Source organism: Molossus molossus, unplaced genomic scaffold, assembly GCF_014108415.1.
Source record: "Molossus molossus isolate mMolMol1 unplaced genomic scaffold, mMolMol1.p scaffold_m16_p_1, whole genome shotgun sequence".
NCBI lineage: Eukaryota > Metazoa > Chordata > Mammalia > Chiroptera > Molossidae > Molossus > Molossus molossus.
The window spans coordinates 35,050,098-35,063,126 of NW_023425344.1; the positions used below are offsets into that span (position 1 = coordinate 35,050,098).

General features: G+C 43.6%; 1 protein-coding gene across 1 annotated transcript in view; it reads right to left on the bottom strand.

The window, feature by feature from the left end:
• Positions 1–1,049: 1,049 nt before the first annotated feature.
• TXK (TXK tyrosine kinase) overlaps positions 1,050–13,029 on the bottom strand; it is a 46,441-nt gene continuing 34,461 nt past the window's right edge. Inside the window, exons 10-14 of the mRNA XM_036277771.1 lie at positions 12,801–13,017; positions 9,842–9,906; positions 7,185–7,303; positions 5,270–5,427; positions 1,050–3,163 (exon numbers count right to left, since the gene is read on the bottom strand). Of these exons, the coding sequence (XP_036133664.1) occupies positions 3,095–3,163; positions 5,270–5,427; positions 7,185–7,303; positions 9,842–9,906; positions 12,801–13,017 (628 nt within the window). The 3' untranslated portion in view covers positions 1,050–3,094. The remainder of the gene's footprint in view (positions 3,164–5,269; positions 5,428–7,184; positions 7,304–9,841; positions 9,907–12,800; positions 13,018–13,029) is intronic.

Consider the following 13,029-nt stretch of genomic DNA (forward strand, 5'->3'; position numbering starts at 1 on the left):
ACACAAATGTATTCACTTTGTGAAATTAAGCTATATACACATGATTTGTGTACTTTATGTACATGAGCAAAGGATCAACAGCAGCCCGTACTGTGCTTCTCCCTGACCTAGACCTACCTGTCTGAGAGCACTGTAGGTTTGCCTTGGCCCAGCACCCTTGGATAAGTCCCAAGTTAAGCTAAATCTGAGATGTTGGGTACCGGGGCCAGAGCTGTGTTTTGTGCACTGTGAAACCTCTGGCCTGTGAGACAGCACATGGGTTGGGAATCCTGTGACGCGTAGGCCCACGTGACAGGTGGGAAACCGAGGGATAAGCTTGTTTGTATCAAGATGAGCACCACACACCGCGGTCTCATTACCAGCGATCGCACACTCTCTCTAGGCGGAGGAGGAGGGACCCAAGCACCCATGCACGTGGAGAACTGGCAGGCGTCCACTGGAGCTGAAGGGCTGTGCACACTCTTTGTCCTGTCTTGAGTCCTTCTACAAAGCTAAGTAAACTCACTGCTGGATTAAATGCTACTGTGTCTTGTGAGTTAGACTGCCACTCGAACATGTCACCAATGCACTAGTGGGACCATATCTGGTACTTCAATTCAAAGTTTACTAAAGAAAAAGTTTCCTTTAGCTATTCTTGCCAAACAGCAATGTACACTGATCATATCTTCTGTTTGGTCTCCAAATTCATTCTGTTTTTCTGAGCTTCCCTCTCTTCTTTGACTTCCTGGCTTCTCCTTTTTAAGGCTCTTGCCTGCAACCAACCTCTAAACCTCCTGTCCATTTCTTTCTTTCTTTCTTTCTTTTTTTTTAAATCCTCACCCAAGGACATTTTTTGTTTTTATTTGGATAGAGTGGGAGGGAGAGAGAGGATGAGAGAGAGAGAGAAAGAGAGAGAGAGAGAGAGAGAGAGAGAGAGAGAGAGAAACATCGACGTGAAAGGGACACATCGAGTGGTTGCCACCCACACGACCCAACCAGGGCCAGGGACAAACCGCAACCAAGGTACATGCCCTTAGCAGGAACCGAACCCGGGTCTCCCTGGACCGCAGGCCGATGCTCTAACAGCTGAGCCAAACCAGCCAGGGCCCTCCTGTCCACTTCTTATGCAGAACTGTTTAACTGCTGTACTATATCACCCTCGACTAGTTAGGCTACCCACACAGAGTGCATATCAATAACTAACACAAAGATTGATTGCAAAATATAATTCCGTTCCAGAAGGAGTTGTGTGACTACTTTTTAAGGAAAATTTTCCTTTTGCCAGACAGGGAATGCTGACTCTGTCCATCGACGTTCCAAATCCACACAGTCCCTGAGCCTGAGTCACCCACGTGATTCCTGTTCCGAATCTGGTGTCTCAAACGTCCCTGAAGTGTTAAAACAGAGGGAATAGAACGTGCCCACCACCACCACATGCTCTTAGGAGTCCCAGCTGTTGCCATGTGACCTCCAGGAATAACTTATCTCTCATGCCACTCTGCTCTGTGCTCAGTCTCCCTGTGTCCATAGTGATGACAGGTGCTCTATAGTGAGTCCCAGCATCTCAGTGTCTGGGTTTGTTGTTTGTTGTTGTTTCTTCCTTTGAGGGTGAGAGTGGAGACTACTAAGCCTAGTAAACCCTGAGAAAGACACCCTACTGTATAGATTGGTACTACTTTATTTCTGGTTATAACATTAACCTTCCCTTCTTGGCTTTTGCTGCTTAATAGTCTCATGCCCTCTTGAGCTAGACTTTCACTTTATTTTACTGGAACTGTGGTCTCAGTAGCAGGAGCCCTCTGTCTTCCCTTCCATGGCAGGGGCCATAGAAAACAGGGTGTGATAATCTCAGAAACAGCACAGTATCTCAGACAAACCTTTCTGAGGTCACCGCTTGAATTGTCAAGGCTCTTCTTGTGCCCTGATGCTCATTTCAATGCACATTTATTAAGTGCTACTGATACTCAAAGGTATCATTCTTAGAGGGGCAAATATGATGTAAAAATCACAACCAGTGACAGTCAGCAACTTAGAATCTAAAGAGAATTATAAAACAAATTCCCTTCGAACCATAATGTAGGACAGGATAATATAAGAAAAATAGACTCCTGCTGTTAGACCTCAGGGTGAGGTCTTTGTGCTTTGTATCACACCCTTCTTCCCAGGGTCCTTCTGGAGCACTCAGAATAGAAACGATCAATGTCCAATCGTTCCTACGAGCGGTGAATGGGAAATTAAGGTGTATTATGATGACTGGTTACTTCATCTTGCATTCAAAACCCTGGCCTTCCGAACAGGAGCTAAAGTCACATTTGGTTATCTTGTTTTTGCTCCCTCTTGTTCTTGCAGAAAGACCAAGTCATCTTCTGGAAAGGTGCAGGAGGTACTTTTTCTGACAAAATAAGTCATCTTCTTAACTTGTGCAATTTCACATGGACAGAGCGTGAAATCTTAGAATTGAAATTCAGGCTCTGAACTGCCCCTGCCAATGGGCATTACTAGAAATGGAAATGTCCCCAGGACCTGTTCAGAGTAGGACTTGGGTTATCTTCTGCAACAGTGTTTAAAACTGGAATACAAGAAACTGTCTCCAAAAGTATCAGATATGTGCAAAAATACTTGTTAAATAACACAGGGAGGACTACACAATGCTCACACCTCTGTGGCTTGTGCAGGGCCTTTCCCATGGGAGCTGTGCAGCTCGGCAGTGTGAGTCCTGCAGGTGAGGCTCCTCCAGTCACGAGCCGGCAGTGTATTCGCGCGTGGACGCCTGAGTACAGAATGTCACTCCTCTTCCAGAAGTCAATTTCCTCAGCCCTCGGGGGTTCTCAGGGCCATTCTTCTAAATACTATTGAGCATTTCTCCCATCTTCCCATATGGGACATGAAGAATGTTACAGAAAAATAAGAGCTAAGAAGTCCTTCTCAGACATGTAGGAAAAATATTGTCAGAATGTTCTTCAATTGTAGGACAAGTTTGAAAAGCCTCTGATGTTGGGAATGCATCCAAGAGCCCGCAACTCTGAAGGAAGATACTCGGCATCAGTGACCCACACAGGGTTTTCATTTGGGACAATCGTGCGACGTGATCCTCTGGGTTGGCGTTCCACTCAAGTCACCAAGTTTCTGCAATCTCTGTGAGAACCCGCAGCAGCTCAGCGAACGTAGGGCGGCATTTCGGTTTCTGGAAAAGAAGAGCAGAGGCGGTCAGCTCAGCTTACACTCTCTCAGACACCAGTTCTAGAACTTGCCAGCCGGGCCCTGGATCCAGGCTGCTTCTGCACAAGTGGAAGAGAAAGCTGGCCTGGCTGTCGCACGGGGCATGCTTGGCTGGGGCATGGGGTATGCATGTGAAAACGTAAGCGTGGAGAGCTTTGCCAAGACCAAATGGCTAGAGCTGCCAACACTAGCCACATGTGGCTGTTTACATTTCAATCAATTAAAATTAAGCACATTATAAAATTCAGTTTTCAGTCACACTTTTCAAGTCTGCAGTGCCAGGTGCGGCTGGCACATTGGAAGGAGCTGTTGGCCAGCACTGCCCGGGCTCTGATTGGATGACTCGATGCGCACGGGGTGAAGAAAGAGCTGGGAGGGAGGGGGCATCTCAGGACCAGGCTCCCACGCGGTCCCAGTTATTTACTACACCTGATCCCCTAGAGAAAGAAGAACTCCAGTCCGAAAGCAAAAGCCATGTCTTCTCAAGGGACTTTGCAGGTTCCGGAGCACAAGCTGTGCTGACTTAAGGTTCAGTCAGCAAAGGCCCCGGCCCCGGGCCAAGGGCTGGAGCCTTTCCCTGGTTCACAATAGCTTTGGCTCCATGAGGAAGAGGAGATGACCCCGTTGGCCAATAGAACTCCTCGTGCAGCTACATTCCCACAACGGCCGTAGGCGGCGGGGTGAGTGGGAAGACACCACCCTTAGTGGTTTATGAACAATAAAAAAACAGAATGTGTGAGCACATGTGAGAATCCTCCTTGAGACTCCAAATACACTGTGGAGCTTCTGCAGGGACTGAAGTTCTGCAATTAATAGACTATGAAACATGCGTATCAAAGCGATTATAATCATGTTGAATCAAGAGGTGCCTAAGCCCCAGGGGCTCTTAGATTACATCAAAAAGTTGTAGGCAAATCAACTTTTGCAAACAAGTAAATCAGCATAAGAAGAGCACTGCTTTAACCTTTTCTGACTGTAACTTGAGACTGATGGCATTGACTTGGTCCGCTCCTTCTCTGTCTCCTCTCCACAAATACAAAATCTCAATAAGAATCTTATTGTATGTCCATGTATATGTATATTGTTTCATACACAATATATATGCCTGAACTGTTCACAATGCCAATGCAAAGATGCTCTTAGGACAGCTGTTCACTACTAATAGCTTTCGAGATTCCTTGCAGAGCAGTTAGTCATATGTAAAATATTTGCATACACCAGGTAGCTTTATAAAGTTAATACTTCTCTGGGAAATGAACAACCACATCACCCTTGAAATATTGAATTTTCCAGAGCTTTGTGGATTGGGAATCAGGTGATTTCGTTTTCAGCCAGGGGGAAGCTCCTCACCCAGCTGTGGTTTTTCTGGGCTGAAACTGTCAGCTGGAAAGAGAGGAGCTGTCAAAATCAGAGGGGATTCTACTGTGAAGGGAGGGGTGCGTTGAACTAATGCCCAGAAGAGACAACAGTGAGACATAAGCCCCTCTAGCTTTATTTTTAAGCTTGGCATTTCAAGAAAAAGAGTAACTGGGCTCTCAAAAGATAGTTTTCTAAGTTCCTGCCACCCTTTCTGCCTTCATTTCTGTTCTGATTTAATCTCTCTATCAGGAGTCTTGAATGACACGAGAGAGTTGAAACCCATGACTTTTAGCCTTGGAAAAGCAAGACAAATTAAAGTAGGGTGAAGCAAATATAAACACCATCCTTCTCTTCCAATGTGGAAGTTTAACAAACCCGATTCCACCCTTGGTGTCCACCCACCAGTCCCTAAACGGTGTAAACCATGTAATCACAGAGACTTTGCTAACAAGAGTGTCGCAGGAACCAAGCTCAGAAAAATGAAACTTGGAAAATACCTTGCATTCCCCAGAGGAAAGGCCACTGTTAGAAACGAACTGGATAATGACCGGAGTTTCAGACAGAAACAGTGCTGTGGCTCTTGGGGATCATTACTGAGAAACAGACACCTCTTCCTGCCGGGATGGGTCCTAAGGCGAGGGTCCTGATACACAGGCCTGCTCCCAGATGCTGGCTGCCAGCCTCCATGGGAAAGTCAGTAAGGGACACTCACCTCGTGCCAGCAGCGGTACATGACTTCATAGATGGATATCGGTGCCAGGTAAGGGCGGTACAGCCTGAAACCTTTAGAAATGGCTTCCACAACTTGCAAATTTGACTTATTTTCAAAAGGCATTTTCCCTTCTGTAAAAACTTCCCACATCAAAACTCCTGCGAATATAATGCACAAAAGCCAGAGGTTAGAGAGAAATGGTTATGCGGAACTGAAAGACCTGTCCCATCTCTTCCTCTCCCAGTCTCCGTGTGATCGTCACCCAGGAGGGCAGCTCCATCTGGGAAGCAGATTGTGTGCATCTTAGTCTGCGAACAGGCCTGGACTCTGAACATGTTCCAGTTGAAAACATGTTCCTTTGGCCTGTCTGTCTCCCTATTGGAAGAAAACTCTGTCAGCATTTTCATTTCTAAGTATTCTCATGTCCCCACTCCCTGAAATCAAGAAACCTTCTTGCCATTCCACAGAAAACGACAGAGTGCTCTGAGGCTCTGCTGCCTGCTAAGACCAAGGACGTCCAGCCAGCAGACAGCACGCACCCCCCTCCCCCACTGGGAGTCCGACTGCTGGGTTGAGTATCTGAACACCTAGCGGGGGCTCTGTATATAAGTAGGTGGTCAGTAATCACTGACTGATTAATTGATTGATTCATGAAACTTTTTCAAGGCTCTCAATTTGAGTTCATTTAATTATTCACTTATTCTACAAATTTGTATAAGGTGTTGAGTAGAGGCCAGGCCTATGCTGGAACCCGATGATTCTTAAGAATGAGACCAGTACATGTGCTCAAGAGCCTCACTGACCAAGGGTGGGTGGGGGTGGGTGGGGGTGGAGACAAATGGTCAGGTAAAACTCAAGGAGTTCCAATTGTCCTGCAACCACTTGGTGAAGCCCTTGGGTTGCTATCTATTGGTTTCGAAACTTAGCTGCTTTCCAGTGGAGCTTAAAATGTCACCTGCCGCCCTGGCCGGTTTGGTTCAGCGGTTAGAGCATCGGCCTGCGGTCCTGAGAGACCCGGGTTCGGTTCCCGCTAAGGGCGCGTACTTCGGTTGCAGTTTGTCCCCGGCCCTGGTCGGTTGTGTGGGTGGCAGCCACTCGATGTGTTTCTCTCTCTGTTCCTCTCTCTCCCTCCCACTCTACCCAAACAAAAAATGGAAAAATGTCCTCGGGTGAGGATAAAAAAAAAAAAAAAAAAATGTCACCTGCCAAGACTACCGCATGTCAGCGGAGGGCTAATGAGATCAGTGATACAAGTTCAACCTAATTGTGACAATAAAATTCACACCCTTCTCAGGGTACAGCTGTCCCTCCAAACCGAAGAAGCCATTCAGGAAAGTCTAGGTGACAGAGAATAGATAATCACACATTTGTTGCCACTCTTTGAAAATCAATGAAAAGAACAAACTCCACTGGACATGGGTCTACAGTGTCTCTTTCTTAGTGAAGAACATTACCTGATATAAATATCAACAGAAAGATCCCAAGGAGGCCTATGTCTAAATTCCACAAAATTTGAAGGTAATGGAGTAAATTAGGTGATGTTGCTTATTAGTTAGACAATGAAGTTTACTAATGACACTCAAAATTCAATGAGCCCGTAAAATCCATTTTTCTTGCAAGTCTCTATGGTGCGGACATGTTGGCTGAGTTTTTCTACATCAGTAGACTCTATGCCCTGTTATGATTTAATAGCCAGTGCTCAATGGGAAGGAAAAGATCCAAAAGTCAGGCTTGTGCAAGGTGATGGACACCAGTTGCCAAAGAGCCTGGCTGTGTTCAAAACACTTAACACAGAAAGCACAATTATAAGAAGACTTTTTTAAAAATGCTGCATCATATTAAGAAATCCACATTTAAAGAGATCGGCCTATGTTATGATATCAAGTTCCGTGAAAAGAACATCAGGTTCACTCACCAAAAGACCAGACGTCAGATTTGCTGCTGTATTTATTGAAATGGAAAACTTCAGGAGGGGACCACTTGACTGGGAACTTGGCTCCGGAAGAACTGATGTACTCATCATCCAAGACGTACCTAGGGTCATCAGATGTCAAAGCACATTGCGTTTTATTACCTCCAAGTTGTGTTTACTTCAAATCCCTTCAGTTAACTCAGTTCTAGAAGACAAAGTGCTTTACCCCAGGAAGGTTCTGTATATCTTCCCTTTTGTTTTCCAAGTGGGAAAGGATCCCTTATTGTGTTTCTTTCCCAAACCAAGTCTTTGTTTATTTTACTTGGGTCTCAGAACCCCATAGCAATTCTTCAGTCCCAAACAGACCCTACTGATTAGCCAATTACAATAAAATCTGCAAAGAAGCATGCTGAATGGTCTAACAACCAAGGTTATAAAAAGGAAATAAAAAATAAATATATAATGAAAAAAAGAAATTTAAAGCTGAATGCCTTATTTTCTTTCTGCATGTTTCTTGTGGGACAGAGAAGGAAGAAATAAAAATATTTGAACCTAATGTATTTGAGGTGCATTAAAATGACCATATATGAAAGAAATCAGTAGTAGCTACCACCTCCTTTAAAAAAATAAAGAAAGTAAACCCTCTCTCTTTTTTGAGAATAGTTTGCAGGAATATCCAAGTATGGGCATCTGGAGAGAAGAGATGATAGCTAACTTATGCTATGTAGTCCTGTGAATATGTAGTATCTTTACATCACATTACATATCTGTGAGACCTATTTTTACACTTATTTATTAATGCTTCTCCACATTCCATTTTTTTATTCACATTTCTTACCTCACCTCATCTTTAAGCTCTTTATTGAGCCAGAGGTCATTCTACCAAGGAGAAAGAATGAATCACAGAAAACAAAAGAGAAAGAACCATTGTTTATAGCTCTTGAGTTTCAAGAGTCTAGGCTTTCCAGAAAAGGAAAAGGATGGAATTATTAACAAAATATATGGGAGAAGGCTCCTGAATAGGAGTGAGACCTCCCCCACCACCACCACCTGCTCCTCTAGGAAAAGGTCCCTTCAGCTGGGAACAAGGATAAGAGAAGGGGAAGGGAAGGAGGATCAGACATTAGTGGGTAGCTGAGGGGGGGGTCCTGACCCTGCACCGTACATGAGCTGCCCCGTCACACAGCGGAGAAAGAAGACCCCACTTCCCCACCACAGGTTAGTGGGATTCCAGAGCAAAACAGAGCTCGTGCCTTCTTTCCCAGGTCGAGCCCCAGGAAGGCAGAAAGATTGCAGAGGAAAAAAATCTGGGGCTGTGCCCAGGAAAATGGGGTCTCAGATAACATGGAGGAGTTTTGCAGTCACAGGAATGCCGGATGTGAAGGACTCTTGCAGAAAGAAACTCGGGATGAGCCAGTGGCCACCTGTGTGGACGGCCAGCCAAGCACAGAACGAGAAGGTGGTGACTGCCAGGAAGCCAGTGCCATTGGACAACAGACAATGACAAGAAGCAGATGGGCCATCTCCCTACCAGTACTACGGCCCCAAGAAAGACACAGAACCAAGATTCTGGCCCTGAGGAGAGTCGAGGAGAAACCTGACATTGACTGGGATTACACTTCTAGCAACCTGAAGGAAAGGGGCTCAAAACACAAACTGCAAGGAGCTAAAGTAATAAGGTTAGATTGTTTACACTCTTGAGTTGTAGACTTAAAGTCAACTACTACACCTGATAATAGAAATGTATGATGATGACATAGAAAAATCAGAGCTGAGCAAACAAATTTATTCTTTTTTCTTTCAGAAATATAGAGAGAGAGATATAGCTGTAGATATGTATCAGAAAAACTTTTTTTCTTAATCTTACACATATAATGAGTAGACTGAGAAACTACTTTTAGTTTTAAGATATGCCACCATGAAACACCAATCAGAAAGAATATATGTACCCCCATGTTCACAGCAGCACTATTTACAATAGCTAAGATCTGGAAATAGCCCAAGTGTCCATCAGTAGAGGAATGGATTAAAAAGCTGTGGTACATATACACAATGGAGTACTATGCAGCTGTAAGAAAGAAAGATCCCTTATCCTTTGAGACAACATGGAGGGACCTGGAGAGTATTATCCTAAGCGAAACAAGCCAAGCAGAGAAAGACAAATATCACATGATCTCACTTATTTGTGGAATATAATGAACATAATAGTCTGAGGAACAGGGTAGACCCAGAGACGTGGAGGTAGGGTACAGACTGACAACCCTCAGAAGAGGGGTGTTTGGGGGAGGGAAGAGATAAACCACAGAGCTTATATGCATGTACGCATAACCAATGGACACAGACAACAGAACCAGGTATGGGGTGGAGGGGACGGGGAGGAGGGTGTCAATGGGGAAAAAAAGGAGAAACATCTATAACAAAAATAATTTTAAAAAAAGATATGCCATTGTTTTATTAACAATAATATGAAAGATCAGAATAGCCACAGTATCCATTTACTTCACAGCTAAAATTGGTGCATGTCTTAAAATTCAGAGTGGGTCAGCAGGCCATACAACCACATTAACAGAGAAAAACTGCAAATAACATCTTTCAGTTTGCCAGCAGACAAATGCAAGATTCTCTCTTAAGAGTAAACAACAGAAAAGTATATCACGTACCTCGTCATTCCAAAGTCCGAGATTTTTACTATGCTTGTAGAACTGACCAAACAATTCCTTGCCGCCTATAAAAGAAGAAAAGAACCCGAGTTTGAACATGAGTTTTTCTTTTGAGTTTCTACTCTCCTTTTCCTTAATTTACTTGGGCCCCCGCACTACTTCTCTGTGTGGGCAACCTGTTATTTTTATGGTGACACCTGTCAGTGATGTGCATGATTCAATATATCTGCCCTCACAAGGTGGATTTTAATGATTCTTCAAAGAAAGAACAATACATGAAAAGAAATTATAACACTTTTCTTCTTTAAAACTTTTAATACTTCTAAAAATGTATCCTCAATAAATATGAAGATAAACTCAATGAGGATTTAAGAGATGATAAACTATAAATCTTGACATAAATAGTGTGTATTTTTTAAAATTTATCTTAAATGAAAAGAAGACCCAATATACATGACAAATAAGGAATGGTCACTACATATCTTTGAGACCAATAGTTGCTAATAAAAATTAAGAAATTGTCTTTTAAGACTTACATCTCATTTAATATAACTATTTATAATGATACTTTCATGTTTCTTAAAATTACCAAAATGAACTAAATCTAGTACTATATAACGCAGAAATGATCTATCTGATGCCAAACAATCCATTTTCAGTCAACCTAATCATGAAAATTATTGTTTAGGTTAGTTAGCCTCATTATAGATCAATGATTTGATGAAATTCTTCTCTCTTCAGCTAATTGTGGTGTAGTTAGTACACAAACAAAAGCAAGAATCTTGAAATGGTAAGTCAGAGGGAGTCAGCTGGGAAGATGTTGACAAGGGTTGGCAATGATCTCGAAGCCAGAACACAGGCAGGCCTTTGACAGGGAAAGGCTCCTTGTTAGCCGGTAGATTTTAAGTGGTATGTAGGTGGGTAAAATAGAACACAAAAGGAAACAATGAAGGAAGAAACCAAGGAAGACAGGAGCGTCTGCAAAAAGCCACCAGGAGCAAATCGAATGACCAGAACTGTCACCTGAGTTTTGAATTCTCACCCTTAACAGGAAAGACAGATCTGCAGAGACTAGGAAAGTGACATAGGTGAAATTGATGTCATATCCATCCACGCAAAAGTGCAATAGCTCTTTCGGCTAGACACTGGGGAATATGCCACAAGGGATGCAAAACAGTGGCCCTGCTGTGTAATAGCAACAGTTAGCATTGCTGAGTCTTCTCTGTGCCAGGCCCTGTGTTAAGTGCTTACACATATTAATTCATATAATCCTCCCAACAAGCCCATATGAAGGAGGTGCTATAATTAATACCACTTTACTAGTTAACTAGCTTTCTTAGCTAGTAAGAAACAGAGGCAAGATTTCAACCCAGGCAGTCCAGCTCTAGAGCCGTGGTTCTCAATCTTGACTGCACAGTAGACTCTCCAGGAAATTTTTCAAAAAAATACTGATTGGCCTGGCTGGTGTGGCTCACTGGATTGAGCATCATCCCATGGACTGAGAGGTCCTGGTTTGATTCCCAGCGCATGCCCGGGTTTCAGGCTCGGTCCCTGGTATGGGGCGTGCAGGAGGCAGCTGATCGATGTTACTCTCTCACGTTGATGTTTCTATCTCTCTCTCCCTTCCTCTCTCTCTAAAAAATATATATATGGCTGGATTCTACTTCCAGAGATCCTGGTTGAATTGGTCAAGGGTATGATTTGGGTATGGTGATGTTTTCAAAGCTCCTAGGCCTTGACCTCAAGGAGTGTATAGTCTAGCATTTACATAACAATTAGGAAATAGAAATAATAAATGCCATGAGTTCTAAGTCATGTGTAGGACAAGCAATGGTGTGCTGGAGCCAATGTCTCCTTTCTCCAAAATATTTCAGCCTGGATGACTAATGTGGTCATGCTGGTCATGAGGGATGGAAGTACGGGATTACCTGTAAGTGACAGTACCAGGGATTTCTAACGGAATTCTCATCAGAGTTAGTTTTTGGACTAAGCTAGACATGGAAGGGCATACAAGGAATAGTGTTAATATTATGAATAAATATGGAGTAGATAGAAAATTTTTTTCAAGAGAAGAAAGCAGAGCTATTAGCGTTTGGGGCAAGATAAGACTCAACTTTTGTTTGGTAGGACTGTTCTGACCATTACATAACAGAATGATTTAGTATTTCTAGTCCTCCTCCTTAATGCCCATGATGCTGAGGCAATGCTGTTAGACCCAAATCACCTCCACATGGCGTGGTTTCACCCTTACGTGAGAACCACTGGAGCTTATTCTTAACTATTGTATTTCCAGTGCCTGGCAGAGTGCTTGGCATTTAGGCACTCAGTGCATATTTGATTATTGATGAAAGGAGGGAGGGAGGGAGGGAGGGAGGGAGGGAGGGAGGGAGGGAGGGAGGGAGGGAGGGAGGAGAAAGAGAAGGAAGGAGGAAAAATAGAAGAAAGAAAAGAGAGAGGGAGAGAGAAAAGAAAAGTGAATTAGTTTTTATTAATTAGTGTGGTGGCTGATTAGTTTCAGGCATATTTAAGGTAGCCCCTCAGGTGGCTACAGCATCAATGGGAAATTAAATATAAAGTTACACCTTCGAACAAATTAGATGAAGAAGAAAATGTTTTAAAATTAAGCCAACATATGCCCAGACAGTGTAGTTCAGTGGATTGAGCATTGTCCCATGGACTGAGAGGTCCCAGTTCGATTCCTAGTCAGGGCACATACCTGAGTTGTAGGTTCAATCCCCAGTGGGGGGCATGCAGGAGGCAGCCAACTGATGTTTCTCTCTCACATCTATGTTTCTCTCTCTCACACCCTTCCTCTCTCTCTCAAAATATTCATTAAAAAATATTCTTTAAAAACTCTTTAAAATTAAGCCAACATGCATTATTCAAAGTATCAAAAGTCCTAAACTGCCATGTCCTTCCGAATATAACACACGAAATAATCACGTTGTACCACACTTACTAAATCCCTGTGAATGAAGCAGTTTCTCTCCAGGTACTCCATCCCTTCACATATGTCCTGGCACATGCTGAGCAGCACGTCCTTCCTGAGCGTCCCCTTCCTGTCCCGGAGGTAGGCCAGCAGGCAGCCGTTCTCCATGAACTCCGTCACGATGTAGAGCGGCTTCTGCTGAATGCACACCCCGTAGAGCTGGACCAGCCTGGAATGGGACAGTTTCCTGCCGAAGAGA